Here is a 19,897-nt window from a genome sequence, read left to right on the forward strand (position 1 = left end):
CGAGTTCCCAGATCCCTGACAGGTAACTCAACTTTTAGGAGTGTTTTAAAGCTAACATAGTTACCTAGGATGGCCAGCTTCCCAAGAAGTACTGGCCATAGCTTTGGCACCAAGTATTTGTTTGTGTTAGACCTTTCTGAAGGTGGTTCTCATTGTGGGGGCATTCAGTGGCTGCTTGTAATTTGCAATCATCTTTGAACTTGGTTAGCAAGAGGTCTTTGACATTGGCTTTGACATCCGAGAAGCAGATGCCAAAGAGAAGTGGGCCTAGCACAGAGACCTGGAGGACTCCACTGGTGACCAGCCTCTTCACTGAGGTGGCCTCACTAGTTCTAACCTCTTGGGTCCTATCAGTGAGCTAGGTGAATACCTAGTTCTGTAAGTCTGTTGACAATGCCCGAGTGAGGTATTGTATCCAAATGCTTTAGCCAGTTCTAGGTAGACACTATTCACCATTTTTTCCTTATCCATTACTTTACTGACCCTTTCAAAGAAATCCACCTGGTTCAGTAAACATGACCTTCCTTTGACAAAGCCAAACTGGTATGGATCCAGTCTATGGAGGTCTCCATTGTCGTTGTTGATAATTTCCATTATAATTCATTCCATGGTTTGCAAATAGGACTAGTCTGACTAATGGGTCTGTAGTTTCCAGGATCTGTTACAGGTCCTGCCTTATTAGGGGATGACCATGACAATCCTCCATTCCTGTGGCACAAAGCCCATTTTAAGACTGTAGTTAAATAATGACTGCAGGGATCCTGATAAGTCAATGTTAAACTGTTCAGGAGGCATCCTGGGATGTTATCGGGTTCAACTGACACTGTGTTATTGGCTGTAGTGAGTGTCACCATTAACCACCAGTTCAGCACACTGCTTTGTGCTGCTCTTGAGGTTTCTTTCATCTGGGAGGCTATCTTAACCTCAGAGCTGCTTTGCTTGACCTAATTAGCCCTCTTTGTTGCTTATTTAGTTTGATAAGGGAGTTTTTGTCTTTATGGGAATTACCCTTCATGATTTTTGAGATACTTTTTTTATATTGTTTATTTTGTTGTATATCCTGTTTAATTCGGGATGCCATCAGGGTAATTTTTTTCTAAAGTTAATCCTGGGCTTGCTTCTGGTAGGTACAGCAGCCGCCTTGCAGCCATTTATGTGGTTGTACAGAGTTTCTGATTGCAATTTGGCATAGGCAGCTGTGTTCTCAGGGTTTGGAAGAGTATTGAATTCTGATAAGCCATCAGTTAATAAAAGATAATTTGCCGTGGATTTTTGTTATGGTTTTAATGGGGTTATGGAGTTAATTTTGATTTTGAAGAAGACAGCTGTATGGTCAGACCTCACCAGGGAGGATGAGACATGGGGGTGGTAGCTTTCTCCCATATTTGTGACCACAAGGTCCAGTATGTTGGAGCCTCTACTGGGCGTACTCACTATTTGGACAGGAGTGTTTGTATTTACAAAGTCCAGGAATCTCTGTGGCTGTAGAGTTGAGGCCATGTAGAATTCCCATTCCATAGAAGGGTAATAAAAGTCTCCCATGAGTAGGTGTTAGGTCAAATGGTAAGTGTCTCCAGTAGATCAAAGTATGCATTGTGAGTTTCTTGGGACATGCAGGGTGGCCTATAGTTGGCTAGGGTATGGTACAGGAGTTTTGTCTGTGGTGATCTGCACATGGAGGAACTCCAGCACATCATTCTGTGACCACCCTTGAGGTATGCTTTTTATTGATGTATATTGATACCCATCCACAGTCCATCTTTGTCTGTGCAACTACTGGTCTAAATGTGTGGAATGCACTGAAACCTTGCACTACCTTTGTAACTTCCTCTGATTAGTTCCTGTAGTTAGTGTGCAATATTTTATATGCCATACTAATTATCCCTTTTTTAACAGCAGTTTCTGTTGTAGCTTCAACTAAACCCTTTACCGGAACAGGTCTTTTGCTTAAGCTCCCCTATCCCTTTCTCATACTCTTGATATTCATCTCTGTAATGGACGGCAGTCTCTAGCCTGCATTCCAAATGTCTTCTTAGCCATTTCCCATTCTATTACATTTCCCACTCTCATTATTTGCTCCCAGTAGCGGGTTCCTTTGCTAGTTTTCTTCACTAAATTCCAGCCCCTCTTGCCTATTCTCTGTACTCCAAATTGCAGTCATTCTTTCAGCAAAATCTCCTTTCTCTATTCTTATGCTGGCTTACTTGTCAGAAAACCTAATGATACCTCATGAATGTAATATTGTTTCTCCCTTTTTTAAAATTTCTCCAAATCTTTTGCGTTTCTAATACCATGACGGGAATGGACCCCATTCCTAATTCAAGGTATGATTAAAGTTCATGAAATTAGTATTGTTTCAATCATTGATGTCAGCCATCTGTATTGCTGTTTTTATTCTTCTTAAGGATCTGCTTCCAAAATGCCATTCTCTCTTTCTTTCTTAAGTTTTTCTGTTTCATCATCATCCCTTTCCACTTTGAATTATAGCCAAAATATTTTCAGTGTTTGTATCTTTCTGTCAATATCCATAAACAAGATCTTCCTGTCGGTCAGTTTTTGTATTTTCTTTTGTTTATTCTCTTCCCACATATCCTTAGCTGCCAAAACAGAAGCCTTTTAAATACATTCCCAAAGTACTTCATTTTATCACCTCCCCATAAATATGGGTATTGCTAAACCACTTCATGTGTAGGTACATAATTTACAGCTATAGCCTTTGTTTTAACTTCATTAATTTTATACCCATAAAAGACTTGAAATTGTCTCAAAGTGATATAAAATAATGTCATCTGCAAATAAAGCCAACTTTTCTTGATTACAGTACTGATTATATCCTTCCTGAGTCCCTTATTTCTTTGCCAGTGGCTGTACAAATACAAGAAACACAGATGAAAGAAGACAACATTTCCTGGTTCCTCTATTCAGACACAACTTATCAGAGAGGAACCCTCCCACTTTAATTTTTGCCTCCAATCCCTCATTTATCCTCCTGATTAACCTTAGTATTGTGTCAGGGAATGCAAATGCTTCCATTGCTCTTTCATAATATCCCAGTTTATTTTGTCAAATGCTTTATCTGCATCAAGACTTACCAACAGCAGTGGCATTTCTTTATATTCTGCTTCCCTCTGGACCATCGTTTTATTAATGTTGTCAAATGTTTGCCTCCCTTCCACACTGATCCACATCTATCACTTTTGGCAAAACTTTTGCCATTCTTTTAGCTATTATAGACATAAACAGTTTGTAATCATGGTACAAAATTGAAATTAGTCTATGTGAAGCTGAGTCTGATGCATCTTTTCTGTCTGTAGGTATTACAGCCACCACAGTTTTCTTCTAGGGTGTTTTTGTCTGTCTTCTTTTTAAAATACTGCTAGACAAAGCCTTCTAGATCTTTATGACTTTTTTCCCACCTAGCTTCCAAACTTGCACAGGAATATCATCTGTTCCTGGAGACTTCCCTACAGACTTGTTATACATCACCATTTTTATCTCATCTGCTCCTATCTTACCGTTTGATTGTTGAGGGTCATCTCTGTCTAACTTTTGTATTCTTAAGTCTTCCATAAGTATTTTCATTTGTGCTCTTTTTTGATTTCCACATTTATCTGCTTTATACAAATTTTCATAAAATTTCGAAAGTATCTGTAGTGCCTCAACAGAGTTTTTTTTCTTGTTATAAGCTCTCTAAAGTTTGACAATGTCCCTTTCTACTTTCTGCTGCCTTAGTCATTGTGTTAAAATTTTTTGTGCTCCGGAGTTATTATAAAAAAACAGTTGCTTAACATCAGTCTTTCTGAACTCCTCTTTATTATCCAAATATTCCCTTATTTTCTCTTTAGTACTCTGCAGTTGTCTCTCTTTTTGCTCACTGAGATTCCCCTTATTCTGCAATATTTTTAACTTTGTCAGCCTCTGTAAGTAATGCCTGTTGCTTCTTAACTCATTAACACCTATGTAATGTGGAAATGTTGCACCTCTTATAGCCTGCACATATCCTTGCATTCCAGAACATTTTTTCTGAAAAATCAACTTAAAAAGCATATTATAATCAAGGCTTTTGCACTGCTGGATATCCTAAATTAACAGTCATAGTGTAATTTTTTTTTAATAAAGCCTTGTCCTTTCTGTTTCTGCATATTATAAGCTTGTAAGTCACTTAGTTAAAAAGTCAGAACCAAGAAAGTTCTGGATGCCATAAGGGGCTTTGGGTGTTAACTAGGAGTATACAAAAAAGGCGCTATATGCTTGTTCTTTTATTTCAACCCTATTTTTAGGGTCATAGGTTGTTACTAGGCAAAGAACCAGGAGGGCCCTTTCAGTCCTAGCTACACTTTGCCATGTTGGTGTGTACTGGATCCAGTATGCTTGAATCTCTGTTTGAAGTGTGTACTTTCTATTCCATGGTGTTTATGTTAAAGTCCAGATTGAAACACCTCCATCTTTAGCACCAGTCTGTACTGTTGTTGGTCTAAATGTGTGGAAGGTACAGTAGCCTTATACTGATGCAATACTGTTGACAGCTTTAAACTAAGTCTTGATCATGGCACAAAGGTCTGTATTGTCCAGACACTGGAGGGTTTGAACTGTGTGTTTTTTTTGTTTGTTTAGGCTCCTAACATTGAGCAGTTACATTCTAAGGTTGCTTTGAGTCTTTTTTTGCTATGTTGGTAGTTTTGTCATTTTGGCATTGCCTAAAAAGTGCTGTGTGAAGGTGGGTAAACTTGTAGCCAATATATAAAAGCCTGGCGGAGGAGGGGTGGTGTGCCGACCATCCCTGGCAAAGCAACGTGGTCTGTTAACCATGTCCACCCATGGTGACAGATATTTGATTCTCTCTGAAGTGACATTAGAAATTAAGCCAATTATTAAAGTCAGTCATTTTATGTACATACTGTGGCATCATCCATGGTTGAAAGTAGGATCTTGCCTGCTCAGTGTATGTGTATTGTTGATAAGAAAGACATTGTTGACATCTGCTTTATCTGCTATCATGATTTTTTCTGTTATGTTTACCTACTGGTTAGGTTTATGATATAGGGAAGGCAGTGGTGGAGAAATTGTAGTTTGTTAATAAGTGTTATTTCTGTATGTCACTCATCTAATAGAAGAGGAATGTGAAATATCACTTTTTGTAGGTCGGAAATACTGAAACTATTGCTTTTGTAGCAAAGTACTTTTGTGAGAAAGAAGAGAGTGTTTTCTTGTTGACAACAGTGTGTGTATATATATATATATATATATATATATATATATATATATATATATACACACACATAAACGCACACACACACATATATATAAATGTGGCTGCCAAATTTATGTGCTTTAAAATGCTTACTGAAATCATCTTGAGAATTTTAGTGATCGTCTGCTATCATTTCCATGTCCTGCCAGTATTATGGAAAAGTCCAAAAGACAATATTGTTACAAGTGTGTTTGCACCCTTTTCCTTAGTCCATGAAATTTTATGTCATTGTTTTTCAGCAGACTTGTCAGTGCTAAAAATTGAAATTATAATTTCAGACCTTAAGAAAAAAAGGCTTTAATGGCTGTGACAGCCCAGAACCTGAGGGTGATGACTCGATTGATCAGAGTCCGCTCATGGAAGACAAATTCCGTAAAGCTACTGAGGACCTCGATGTGATATTCAAAAGATATGGTGTAAGTACTGACTCTTTGTTATTGACTAGAATCAACTTCATATTGTATTCTTTTTATTTCAAATAAAACAGGTTCTGAACAAGAAGGAGCACAGGGAATGTGAGAGCCCCGACGTGGATGATCTGTTTACGTTGACACCACGGACGGAGGAAACTTATAAAAAAATAGATGAGGAATTTGATAAGATGATGCAGAGTTATAAGCTCACAGTGAGTACCAGGAGCATTGTGGTGAGCAGGCCTGCATACGAGCAATAATAACAAAAGCTAAAAATGTTAAAGAGGGACTCAAGAAAGTAATATACTTTTAAACCACTGTATTTTATCACAAACCCATTTGTCTTCTAAACGTTCTGTGTACCCATATTGGCTTGCAGGATGCAACTTTTGTAGGGAAATGGAAAAGTCATATATTGTTGTTTCCATAAAGATGACACTAGGGACCTTCTTTATTCAGCATCATATCCGTAGTACAGAAGCACACATCAAAGTCACTGAGTACACTGTACATTACCACTAAAATGAAAGTTCCTTATGTTATTTCTCAGTTAGAGCATCTTCTGTGTGTCGACATGCGTGAATGGGCCTTCCTTCATTGAAGGTTATGTGTTAGGCCCAGCAAGCCAGCACGTAAAAATCTACTGCCAATCATTAGCGGATTCGTTCCGCTGTGGCGACCCCTAACCGGGAAAAGCCGAAAGACAGTTTATTGTCTAACAAAACTGGTTAGCCAAATACTGTAGTAATAGTAGATTCTCAGTTTGTGCAACAGTGATGAACCTCACACTTGTCATTTTAGTTCATTCATACGTCTCATAGATGAACATGTCACAAGGGTCTCCTTTCATGAGTGAAGTTCAGTGTCCCTGCTTAACATACATACATCCCATCAGAACTCCAAGAAAAAATGAGCATCATGAAAATGATAAAACTACCAAGACAGATTTTTTTTCTTAATACATATTTCAGCTAAATGTCTCTTTTAATTATAATAAAGTGTATAGTTAAATGAAAGCCTGACTTCAGTTGTGTGAACTTGCTTCATCTGCCTTGTCTGTGCAGTTACTACATTTCCACTAAAAATTACGTTTATTTTCCAAAAAAGAGATCTCAGCATTCTGCTTGTAATGATAGCAAAGTAAGTTGTACAGCAGCTTATTTACGCAGCGGCATCACTCTTTCTTCATAACAGTAGCAGAGTTAGTTTTACAGTGGCCATCTTTGCTAATTTGTGGATGTTTGATTCTAATGCCATTGGGTGGCAGGCTAGGACTTATTTCATATCTTGCTGTAGAGACAATAGGATGCATAGCTGCAGATGTTTAGAAATTATACAAAGTTAATTCATGTACAAAACTGAGTCCCCTCATAGTGTCTTCAGAAGAGGCAGAACCACTTTAAGATTTTGTATTTAATAAGGACTGCCTTCTTTTATAGTATATTGGTCATGTATCACTTGAAAGTTGATGTATTACCACTAGGGGGTTTATCAGGTATATTAAGTGTGCCCTTTTAATTTAAAAGTGCATGTGGGGGGATAGACAGGCATGCAGATAGATGGGCGTAGATAAGCACAGATACAGAGAGGAGATATTTTTGGTAAAAGTTGTTTGACTTTCAAACAAAACATTCTTGTCACATAATTTAGACTTATCAAAATTAAAAATATTAGAAAAATGTATTCATAGATCATTAGAGTCTGTATTCACCCCATCATGACTTCCCTCTTAATCTCAGTACAATTACTGCTTTGCTGAATTTTGTTAATACTGCCAAAACCCATAGAAATGCCAGAAGCATAGTTTCCACCATCTTTCTGGACTTATCGAAAGCTTTTGATAAGTCTCCCTTCTGAAACTTTTACCTAAACTCTCATCCCTAGGACTTGCCAACTCTCCACTGCAGTGGTTCCATAGCTACCCCTTAATCAAAGCACAAACATTTTAATGTAAAAATGATTTCTCCACCTTCTTGCAAGTAACTCTTGGTGTTTCACAGGGCTCTATACTGCATCTTTACTTTTTAATATATCAACCAGTGAACTGTGCATTGATAGAAAAATGCTAACCCTAGTTCAAAATGCTAATGTGTCCTGCTAAAACATGGCTAAACAATTCACACCTACTTCTAAACACTACAAAAATTTACTGCTGTTTATCCCAAAGCACACCTCTACCAAAACAACACAATTCATTGTCTTTGACATCAACACCATGACAAAACAAGTGAACCACACAAAATTACTAAGTTTCATGTCAGGTAACTAGTTAAAATTCATCCACATTTGTCATACATGGTTAAAAAACTAGGTATGTCATACAGAGCAAAAGCTTAACTCATTGACATCGCCAGAAGATGTATATCCCTACTTTCTTACTGCCATCTCTCCTTTATACTAGCCCAAGTCTCATAACTGTCCAAACCTTTCAGTGGTATAAGATAGACAATTTTGCAATAAACTGTAACAGTATAACACACACAATTAAATTTATTTGAAATACCATATCTCCCAGCTCCTTTTCAGGTTACTGCAATACTCAGACTTCTCTATAAATCAGAAAATTGCCCAGCCTTTAACAGCTTAGCACAACACTACTTCCCCCAATAGAATTCACTCCAGAGAAAAATCACTTATCACTATAACCAAATCATCTAATACTGCATGTGACTCTATATTCGAATAGTGTAAAGTATAGAACTCACATTCCCACCACCACTGAAATCCATTCATAATGTAAACTGATTCAAAACACACCTAAAACTTCACCTGTCAAATGAATACATCTGCTCCTGTATCCATTTCTGTTCAATCAGAATCCTATACTCCAAAACCAATCTTCACCAATACCAGAGTAGATTGACTAGCATCTCCCAGCCGTTTACATAGTTTTGTGACACCGCTCACCACTCCACTTCAATATTTCTAATGTAAACCTTATTACAGCCATGTATAGCTGTCTCTGATCCTGCTTAATACCCCACCTCTTAACTGAAATATTAATATTTTCTGTTCTACTGAGTTCCTTCCTTAACTTCCACTTTGACTTTTTAAAGACTAATCACAAGATATGTCATCTGTCTGCAAACCCACTAGTCCACCTGTACAAGTGATCACTGTTCATAGTTCATAGTTCATAGATTAGTACTAAGCTAACTGCCCTTGCGAGCCATTTTAAGCCTAGCTAATTATCTTTTGTGAGACTCAAACCCTGCACCTTGTGTTTGTAAGGCAAACACCTTAACCATTAGGCCACCCTCCCAACCCTGAATTCAACATCTACTTAATGCATAAATGTCCTATACTGCAATAGTTTCCTTTATTTTATATGAATGTAACTAATTAGCAAATATATGAGTAATTGTTTATGCATATCACTTAACATCTGTTCCTGTATATTACTAGATGCCTGCTTAAAAATGTTTGTATGTTGCAGCTTTTCTCCCTGGGCCATCTCTGAATTTTTTTTTTTTTTTTTTTTATGAAACCCAACTGGAAAAACCAAGTAATCACAAGCAAAATAAGTAAATAAAACTTAGGACCAAGTACCATGCAGTAAATAGAGACTTTATCCATTGAGCTATGAAGTTATGTTTTGCTTATTAATGGCCCTTTTTGCTGCAGGTGCTTGTTCCGATAGGATCTATAGTTGAGTAAGGAATTGGGAAACATTGCAAAAGTAAACTGTGAAACCTTTAAGTCCACATCACATATATGATTACCTTCAGGAAAAACTCATAAAAAGGCATTTTTACAAGAAGGTTTCATCCCCTGTATGTCCACAGTGCCACATTTCTAACACCAAGATTATGCAGCCTTGGGGTCAGAAAACAATTCCTTACTGCCACCTCACTGATTACACTGCAATCATTTTGACAAAAAATAGGAGTAAAAAAAAATGACTACGCTTTCTTCGTAAAAACCTCAGTACAAAATTCAGTGTGCTGAAAAACAAAATCTGCCATTGCAGTGTTCCTTGATATGTGTAGTGTTGAACATTCCTCTCTGTCCTTAAAATTTAGTTTTTGGATAATCTGTCCTGATGTAGTTTGGAATTTTTGAAATGCTTTGTCAGTTTCTAGACCGTAGCCATCCCCCGACTCAAAGTGAATGTTTCTGTGCGGCGTACCTTTTTGCTGCTAAATATACATTCCAGAAAAAAGTAGCTAGCTATTTAAAATTAATAAATAAAATTCTAGCCATCTCCTTGCACAAAATAAATAAATGAAAATGTTTATGTATGGCTGGTTATGCCCATGAATTTCATGTCACCTGTAAGGCTAGATCTGTCAAGAAATGGGTTTAGGAAGTACATAATGCCACTTAGTCTGGATTATTAATAAAACAAAATGTTCAGGTTATATCAAAATATTAATAAGCAAAAGCAGGAAAAAGGTACAACATTCTCCATATATATGTACAATGGTTTACACTGAACTGTGAATTTTTGGACCAGTGTGATATCAAATGCCTGATTATCAAGTCATCTGTCACAGTTCACTGTCCATTAAGTTGCCCACCTTTAATAGTTGGGCTGGTTGTATTCTGATTGGAAAGTGCAGAAAAACATGCCATTGTTGGCATGTGTTTGCTTATAGCAAGTCGGTTGACTAGCATGTAACTGCTGAATTTTTGATTGCACTGAAAATATGCATCCTGACTCAAATCATAAGACGTTGTGGACTATTCCCACTCTGTCTTGTATTAGTCGTGAATGAAACATGTTAATGCAGATACATGCTTTAGTACTGCTGTCCATTTCACATACTAATTTTCATGTATCATTCTTGCATTTGGTATGGTAATTAACACAAGAGAATATGTCTATAAGCTATTGACAAGTGCATCCTGTACGCCAGGGTTTGATTCCTTTAGCTGTCATTTGACTACTGTGCGACTCTGAGCAAATCACTTAACAAGACAGTGCTCTGGGACAGACTGAAAAAAGTAGTCCATGAGGATTAGTATCTAATTAGTCATTATGTATAAAAATAATATTCTGTATCAGTAGATTATTGTACAGGTGTACACCATTTAGCATCACCATTCACCGAAGCAGTAGGTACCAGCTAGGTTATGTGGAAGTTTATCATTGATGTGGTACATATAATTCTGTAAGTAGCACACATTTCTAGAAAACTAGACAAAGGTGACAGTACATTCTCAAGAATATATTTCCCCACCTTCCTTTGTTTGTTGACTGACACTGTGCTCTTCGGCAGGCCAGAAGGATAGGTGGGTAGCTGTTGCCAGTGCATATCCAGTCTTAGTTTAAATCACGTGGAGTTCTCTGGTGCTAGTATGTTTGCACATGTTTGACATATGCAGTTCTCCTAAATAGCTTCAGCACTCCACATCTCTGGTTTTCATAACCTTGTTCTATATTACTGGCATGATCCATATACAGTATTTTAATGCAGGTTTCTTCTGCTGTGAAAGTCCCTCTTTAATACAGGAATGAATTGCATCTAACAAACTAAAATACTTACAAACAGCATGGCAAAGCTTCTGCAGCCTCTGTGTTTTAGTAATGTTATCAGCTTGGTAATTTGCTACTTAGAGTTGGAGCAAGTGAAGGTGCGAGTCCGTGACTTTGATTACATGTTTAAACAATGTAGTCACTCAGGAACTTAGATGAACGTTGCTTAGTGGAGTGCTTAAAGACAAAACACAGTCAGGCATAAAGATACTCCTTGCATTATTTTGTTTCCTAGTCCCTTTTCATCAGTTCTAAACACTCCGGTTTTAAGAAGTGGTAAAAGGTTTATTTATAAAACTGCACCAGAAAGATTAATATGTTGTTGAGAATCACTTGCTGAAGTAAAGATTTTAAGTGGAGATAGATGTTGCAAAAAAAAAAAAAAGTGAGGAGAAGATGCAAGAAAAAAATGACTTACTTATTTATGCATGCATGCATATGTTGACCAGGTCAGTTGCACTAGATCTATAGCCTTTTTTCAGAGGAGACTTGAGATGATATTCATTACACTAACGGATATTTGGCCAAGGAATAAAGAAATAGTGTAGGGTGTGTTATGAAAATATATGCGTACAAAAGCTCTAAGAAACAGCACTGCAACAAGCATCTGTGAAACATTTTAAGATGGTAGCTTTCAAGTTTTGATGTTATTCATCTGTAGTAATAGCTCTTAATGTGCACAGACGATCTACTTAATGAAGAGTAGCTTTTTTTTTTTTCCACATCTGCTCAGGTTAACCTGGACTGTATTTATGGAGATCTGTTCTGGAAGCACAACTGAAATGAAGAACTGTATTTTCATATGCATTTTCATGCATTCTACCTATGAGAGGTAGAAATGTTATAAAATGATGACCCTACAGCTTCAATTAAATATGTTATATCAGTGGTGTTTGACACAGGAATTTATCTGAGATGGGTGAATCATCTGATGTATCTTTGCATCCTCCAGCTTGTACATCGTTATCTCCTGGATCCTCTAAGAAGAGATGAGCTTTCAGATTCCCTTTTAAATTTTGAGGACCACATTTGTAATCCTTAGAAGTGCAGTATTAGAATTGCAAAGTTAGTATGTGTGCTAAATACATGGCTGCTACTAAAGAGAATTCTCCATGCTTTGAGGTACAGTGGTTTCACAGTATATATAACATTGGGGGTACAACTGTGAACACTATAATGGCATTAGAAAATGTTTCAGTATTCGCTGTAATTATCTGCTATTTATTTATTTTTTTTAATTGTAGGGCTTTCAGTAGGGAAGCCAGTACTTTCATCTGCCACAGTTTAATTCAGTAAATTTATATAAAGTTGCTTAAAATCAGTGCAATATTTTCATAATATCTGAAAACCAAGTAGAATCTTACTGGTAAGCATCTATTGTTCCAGTCTCAACTCTTCTGTACCTTAATTTAGCTTGAAGTCCTTTCCCCCCTCCATAGTCTGTAAGTATTCAACATACCATGTTATTTCAAAATGTTTAAAAGCCAAGAACACCCTGTGTGGCCATTGGTTTGGGGAAAATGTGGCAGGTATTATCTGCTAGCTGCAGTAATGTTGGTAGTCCTTTTTCAGTGTTTCCCAATGCAGAGTTTTACTGGTTCTTGCCAGTTTCTTCAAGGCATCGATACATAAGGGCTTACAGTTAATATGGGGACACAGCTAATGTCTTTGGTATGGAAAATGCCTTTGTATATGTGCATGCTGTAAAGTTTTTTCAATCTCTCTTTTTCATAATCTTCGTGAGTGCATTCATGTGTCAGTTTTCACTGCTGTAGATTGTACACATTTTTCATAATTTCATTCTTGCAGTATTCTTAATAAATGGGACTTATCTGCTAGGATATCCTATATGTCCAGCTGGTCTGCAAAGTTCAAGCTCCTTACTATCCACTAGGATGTCTTTTATATCTGTCCAACACACAAAGCTCAGGCTCCTTCTTTCTGTTCCATACATCTGCCCTTAGCACAAATAGACATACTGGTATAAAAGGGATGTGCAACCATGCCCAAACTTATGCCTTTCTTGCTGCTAGTCCACATTTGTAGATGTCTGTCAGCATTGCATCTAGCCATCCATTACAGCTGGCTTTAGCACAAAGTATCAGACAGATGAGTACCTCATTGGGGACACTTCCTCTTTTTTGTAATTTTTTTGAGAGAAATATTTCTTATGTTTGTCATAAAAAAGAAAGGGTGAATATGGGCATTAGATTCCATACAAAGACTCCCACTTGAGTTTTTTGTTCTGCTTAGAGGCAAAATATAATGTAAAACTTTTGTCAGATTTGTCAAGCTTTCACTCCAAAGACTATCCAAAGCAGAGTGAATACCCTTAGGACATACCTTAACAGCAGGCATCTCCAGACATTGTCACCCTACCATGGCATTGTCCACGGCTTCCTCTGCTGTTGCCGCTAAGTCTAAAAAGAAGAGAAATTCTTTTGGAGTGCTGCTTAATAATAACCAGACAGCCACTTCGCTCAGGTTATCTGAGATGGGTGAATCTGCTTTGACATACTGAAATGGGTGAATCTGCTTTGACATCTTTGCAGCCCCCAGACTGTCGTCCCCTTTTCCCTGGGTGCTTTAATGGTGCCCCTCTGGAAACCTTTATAGCCAAGCACATCCATTGCAACCAACCTTATAGCTGAAATTACCAGTAAGTAGAATCCAGGCTAATTTTGACTGAGGGTGAAGGAACTGCTTGTTTGTAAGGACATCTAGGGCACTAGCCCATATGTCTGGTGTTCTGCATAAAAGTGCACAGAAAACAAAACGTATTTCTCCACCTTCCAGTATACTTCCCAGTCAGAAAACTAATAAACACAACTGGTTCAGTTTTGATGGGGTCTGTTCAAGGCCCTTCAGACCTTCCAGTCTAATAAATGATCTTCATCCTATACCCTTTTGAAAAGGAAGTGAGTTTCCTTTTCCTCTGAAGATGAAGACGTAACTGTGACTGAGAGGGTCTTAATTATGCTTCAGAAAAACCCGCCCCTTAATTTTTGGATCTGATGCAGAGAGTATATTATCTTCTTCTCGTAATGAGGAAATGTTCTTTAGTGACACTATTTCCAAAATAAATGATTACTTTAAATGGGAGGCTAGAGAGGTTTCTGACTGCCAGAAAAGATGTTACTGACTTTCGAATGTGGGCACTCTAAACCTCTTGTCATTCCTCTGGTGCTAGGGCCATTTAAAGATGCCTTTTGGCCGCTTCCTTATCCAGACTGTCATCTTCCAGCCCTAAAAAGTCAAATAGGTTTTAAAGACTTCCTGAGTCTCACAAGTACCTTTAGAAAAATCCTGTAGCAGATCCAGCTGTAATTTTGCTTGATGCTGATAAAGACGTTAGGACTTTTCCATTTCCTAAACCTCTTCCTAATCACAAAGCTATCAAAGCCCCTGATAAATACAGCAAACAAGTTCTATACTTCAGCCTCTTTATCTTTCAAAACAGTCAGGTATCAAACTGTTATGACAAACTACCTGCAGGCTGTTGTAGACAATATGGAGCAAACTGTTGATGGTATTCCTGATTCTTATCTTTTATCTAGCCTTCTAAGCATGCTTAAATTCTATTTCTCAAGTAGCTAAATGCACTATTAAATGTGAAAACAGTATTATGGATACTGCTTTTTGAGCAGCTGCCATTGGTTCTGTTGTGAGAGGGCATGCTTGGTTAAGTTGGTAATTTTCTCTGAAGCTTTTAAAGCAGTTTTACATGCACCCTTCGATAAAGAACTATTGTTCAGTAAATCATTAACAGGAGTATTTAAATGGAAAATATCTCTTCCTTGTACACTTCCTAAATTTAAAAGGAATTGTCCTTCTAATACTGGTTCCTTCTTTCATAAACCACCCAAACCTTCTTCTTCTTTCGGCTTTTTCCCAGTTAAGGGTCGCCACAGCGGATTACCTGTCCACTCAAGATTGGCAGTGGAGTTTTACAGTGTTGAGCTGCCAGCCCGGCGCCCAACCTTCCACAGAAGGCACACACATGGATGCACTCACACCTATGGCCAATTTAGAGTGTCCAATCCACCTGCATTCAAAATACTGTCTGTAAATTTACAAACCACCCAAGCCTGCACATCAATAATCTGTAAAAGGTCAATTTAAAAAGAAATGACAAAGAGACTGTAAAAGATGGTCTAACATATCTCAAGGATCCGATTCTCAAAGCAATAATTTCTAGCTGTCTTTTTCACATCTCCACTTCTCTTCTCATCCTTTCTCAGAAAATTGCAGGGAAGATCTCTCATTCCCTTCCTCTGTGGGAATCTAACATAACAGACTGCTGGATGCGAGACATCATAAAAATGGTTACTAAATCCAGTGGATGTACTTTCCTATGCATTCAAGAATTCCACAGATTCCCAAAGATCTGCATCACCTGAATCCTCCAGCCAGTCCGGACTAACTTCTTTAGAGAGTCATAAAGACTTTTATTCCAGATATTTTGTGGTATGCATGACAGAGGGCTCCTGGATACCCATTCTAGATCTCCCCAGACTAAACACCGTTATTGAGGTTCTAAGAATCCAAATGTTATCACTTCAGACCTATTTCCATTTTCTCTCTCTCTCCAAAAACTCCTTTAATCACTCTCTGGACTTTAACAATGCTTACCTTATCATTCACAAGATTCACACACTTTTTAGAAGACACTATGGTTTGAGATTACATTATCGATTTACTTCTCTACCTTTTGGACTTTCTCCTGCTCCAAGAATTTTCATCAAGTGTCTCGCTTCAATAATAGCTTACTGCAGGCTTCAAGACCTACACATTTTTTCTTCACTTGGACAATTTTTTTATTTCAGCTCCATACAGCCAGGGAGCTCTACCAGCTGTAAAGTTTTAAAAGGACCTTCTTCATCAGCTAGAACTCTCATTAGACATAAAGAAGTAATCTCACACTGTTTTATTTTTGGATGCCACCAAGATACTTCACTAATGACTGCTTTCTTTCCACCAGAAAAAAAGTGAATATTTCCTGAATCTTAAAAACAAGCAATGGTAACAGCATGGGGATTTGTAAGTGCTCTGGGTTTTATTGCCTCATCCATTTTGATTATTCCTTATGCTAGACTTCACATGAGAAGGATACAGTCATACCTCAAGTTAGTACGGGCCCAGCATTGCCATACTATGCAAAGAAAGAACTTCTTTTTTGGGCCAGTCATGTGCTTTGCAACGTGGAAGTCTCCTTATCCCCTCCTTGCCCTTGTTTGAGTGTAGCCACAGATGCTTCAGACTTTGCTTGGGGTTCTTCTGCCAAGACATAAAGGTAAAGGGAATTTGTGAATCACAGAACATACATAGACAAATTAGTCACAAAGCAATGATGACTGTTATCAATGCCATAAAAGTCCTGAACCATCTTTAGACTCAAGGCTCTTTACAAGTGATTAAAGACAGTACCACTGTAATGTGAACAAACAAGGGAGGAATGATCTTGTCCACTGTACAGACTGGCTGTGATGGCCTGGGACTTAGCCATTCAGCACCTCCTTTTTTTTCAAGGCACCTTAAATTCATTCAGAGAAGAATACAGTGCCAGTGCCTTTGAACAAATCTTGACAGACCCTCAGTAGTGGATAGTACACCGAAAGTTCTTTCTAGAAGTACTCCTCCAGTGGGGGATAGCTCAGACAGGTTTGTTTGAATACAGACTCAACAGACAACTAAATCTGTTCTGCATCATGACACCTTGCAAGAAAAGGCCTAAAAGATGGATGACTTGTCAGTTTCCTTGACAGGGAAGTTTATGTATGGCTTTCCTGTCATTTCCAAAGTTCTTCTCAAGATAAGGAGGTACCTTCCAAAAATGCTGTTGTGACTACCATTTGGTCCAGACAGCACTGATTCTCCCTTCTAATGCAGTTATCTAAGGGCAATCACCAAAAAATACTACATACAGTGGACTTGCTAACTGTGGACAGGGGATCACTGATGCATCCAAATCTTCAAACCTTAAATCTAATGGTTTGGATGATAGGGCTTTGATTTCCTTTAGGCACCTTTACTCTCAGGTCATGTTGCATGCATTTAAGGAGGCAAGAAAGACTTCTACTTGGAGATCTTATAGGTCTAAATGGTAAAGATTTCCTCTTGAGCGGGATCATCCCTAGTTCTTCAATACAGGCACATCTCTCATGAGTGTAATGCTTGTCTCAAGTTGCAGCTGAAAGCATCAGTTTGAGTGTTGCGTATAAAAAATGTTTTGCCATATGCCATGCTGAGTTCCTTTTACTGCGTGATTACTTGGATGCAGTGGTTTCCATTCACAAGTACTTTGTATTTTTGTCTACTTTCAGGTTAGCAAGTATTTTGAATTAATATTTTTCTGACTGTGAAGAAGTAGTTGGGATATTTTCTATAATTTCTCTACCTACTATAGTTAGTAAATAAAAGCATTTGAGGTAGACAGATGAGTTAAATACCTTTGTTCTGTATGTTTCTGCCTTAGAAATCTGTATAATATTTTTGAGCACTGTAAGATATATAACAGCTGTACTAATGAGGAAACAGTCTGTACACAGACTAGAAAATAAGGAAAACTAGACAAGGTAGTGCTTCACACAGGATAGAAAATGTTGAAATGTAAAGAACCAAGCCATATTGTTTAACTCCGCTACAAGCAAATGGTAGCATGTTCTTTATGAGCCTGTCAGAATGCTTGCTGTTGTACACAGGAGTGCATGTCATTTTTATCATGCAGTCGAGTCAGTTAATGTCCAAAAATCTAAGCATCCTGGCATGGGTACTGTGTCTGAAGTAGTATGAACAGAATAGTTTTGTGTTATAAGTAGAATTTTGCTGTCATTTAGTTTGTTTTCCTATCCCGTGTATCTTATTTATTACAGAGATTCTCTTGTTAAAGAAATAGAAGATGGGGGGGGGGTCCCCATAAAAGTGAAGTTGTACTACTGGAATGGGTTATCAATTGAATTAAAATACCCAGCACCATTGTCAACATACTAGAAAAACTGTTCTGGACTTTCTGTAGTCTAAATTAATGACTAAAGAGTCCATCAGTTCTTCCTGTTGGCCTTGAACATATGCAAATTCACTGCTTTCTGAAGAGTCCAGGTGGAAGACTGAGCCCTTCTGGTAGCCCAACAGGAACCAAAGTAAAGCATGCATGCATGCCCATTTACTTCGCTCAAAAATCTATTGCATGACAGTTCTTTAAAGCTTATACATCCAATGCATATTTCAGTTAGGGTCAGATACAGGCAGTGATGCCAGAATCAACAAAACATAAATTCTATGGCCATGATTAAAGAGGAGGCAGCTGGTGTATCACACTCAAGAGCTATCACCGTAAAACTTGTCTGTGTGGCAGGTGAGGGAAGATCCACTTGTCAAGCCTTAGAAAAACAAGAAACTTCAAAACTGCTAGATATTCAATGTGAGGTTACCATGATAAAAGTAATGATTTGAGACCTGTCTGATCTTGGGCTAGGAAGCTCCAGAAACAGTCCTACACTGTGGAAAGTATCACTAGCACATATAGGCAGTGCTACATGCTTTGCACCTTCAGTACACAAGCATAGTGTGCATGTGACCTCTTAACATGGGAACAGGCAGAGAAGATCATGGTAGTGCTGTCTCCTTGGATGATAGCATAACATGTTATGGCAGTGATTCAAAGATGATTACACTAAATTGCCTAATTATCATAACAGCCTAACTATGAGGCCCATTGTACCATGATAAAAAGTTACAGTATTGCTAGAGACTGCATTAAAATGAGCAAATCAGGAATAGGACTTCAGTAGAGCAAATACACCAGAGGATAGTGCTGGCCCAAATGGCATCCAGTGGTGTATCAGTAAGGATATTGTCAAATGACCGCTAAAGTCATGGAAGAATCCAGATGTACGGTGGACTGTCACAGGCTAGGCATACTAGGTGGTGCAAACTACACAAGGGGCTGCATCACTGTCACCCTGGACATGGGAATCTCCACATCTAGGTGTGTCATTTCTCATGGTCATGGACAATGCCTGCAATGGAGAGATACCCCTTCAGAGCAGCCATTTTGGATTTCACAGTTTTGTATCATCCCAGTCCTTTATTGCTGTTCTTAGTGCAGCTGCTAGCCGTGGCCATGCTCAGGCTCATGGAGACTTTTTGGCTGTTGCTGTTGCATGTTGAAGGGGGCATGATAGGCTTCTCATACATGCTCACAAACAGCTACACCATTATTCACGTAGGACGGATCCAACTCCAACACTTCAAGACCAGATGATACATCTGGCCAGTGTTCACAGCTTGAAAGCTGCACCCCAACACTGGGAAATGTGATCCCTGACTGCCCCCCAACTTGGTACCTATTTAGCTAGCATGTTCAGCTGCCATTAGCCTTATGCCTATGGTACCACTGTTGTCACCTGTCACTGTACTCCACCCAGACAGGGAAAACAATGATGACTGTACCATGCCCGCCCCTCTTGTCTGTGTAGCATCATTTCTGTACTGTGTTGTGCTTGCTATGACCCATAGTTGTGGACCAGACTCAACTAATTTGCCTGTGCTGCAGTGTGTTGCTCTGTCCTCTGCCTTACATGGGGCACTGCTGCAGCCAGCTGCTCTGACTTGGAGCTCACCTACTTCAGTAGTGCAACAGGTCCATCAGGCAATACTGAAGACCTCCTATGTTATAGCTGCTTGCATGCTACCATATTGTATCACATGAATTATACACACAGCACCATCCAGCGTAACAGCCAACAGCAACAA

General features: G+C 38.4%; 1 protein-coding gene across 4 annotated transcripts in view; it reads left to right on the top strand.

Annotated features, from left to right (window-relative positions):
• The window catches only part of MEF2D (myocyte enhancer factor 2D), a 1,758,957-nt gene that overhangs the window by 1,255,833 nt on the left and 483,227 nt on the right, over nucleotides 1-19,897 (top strand). For all 4 annotated transcript variants that reach the window (XM_044079787.1, XM_044079789.1, XM_044079788.1 and 1 more), the window contains exon 6: nucleotides 5,530-5,667. In XM_044079787.1, the coding sequence (XP_043935722.1) occupies nucleotides 5,530-5,667 (138 nt within the window). The remainder of the gene's footprint in view (nucleotides 1-5,529; nucleotides 5,668-19,897) is intronic.

The sequence above is a fragment of the Protopterus annectens genome, chromosome 8.part0 (assembly GCF_019279795.1).
Source record: "Protopterus annectens isolate FY-2018-M chromosome 8.part0, PAN1.0, whole genome shotgun sequence".
NCBI lineage: Eukaryota > Metazoa > Chordata > Ceratodontiformes > Protopteridae > Protopterus > Protopterus annectens.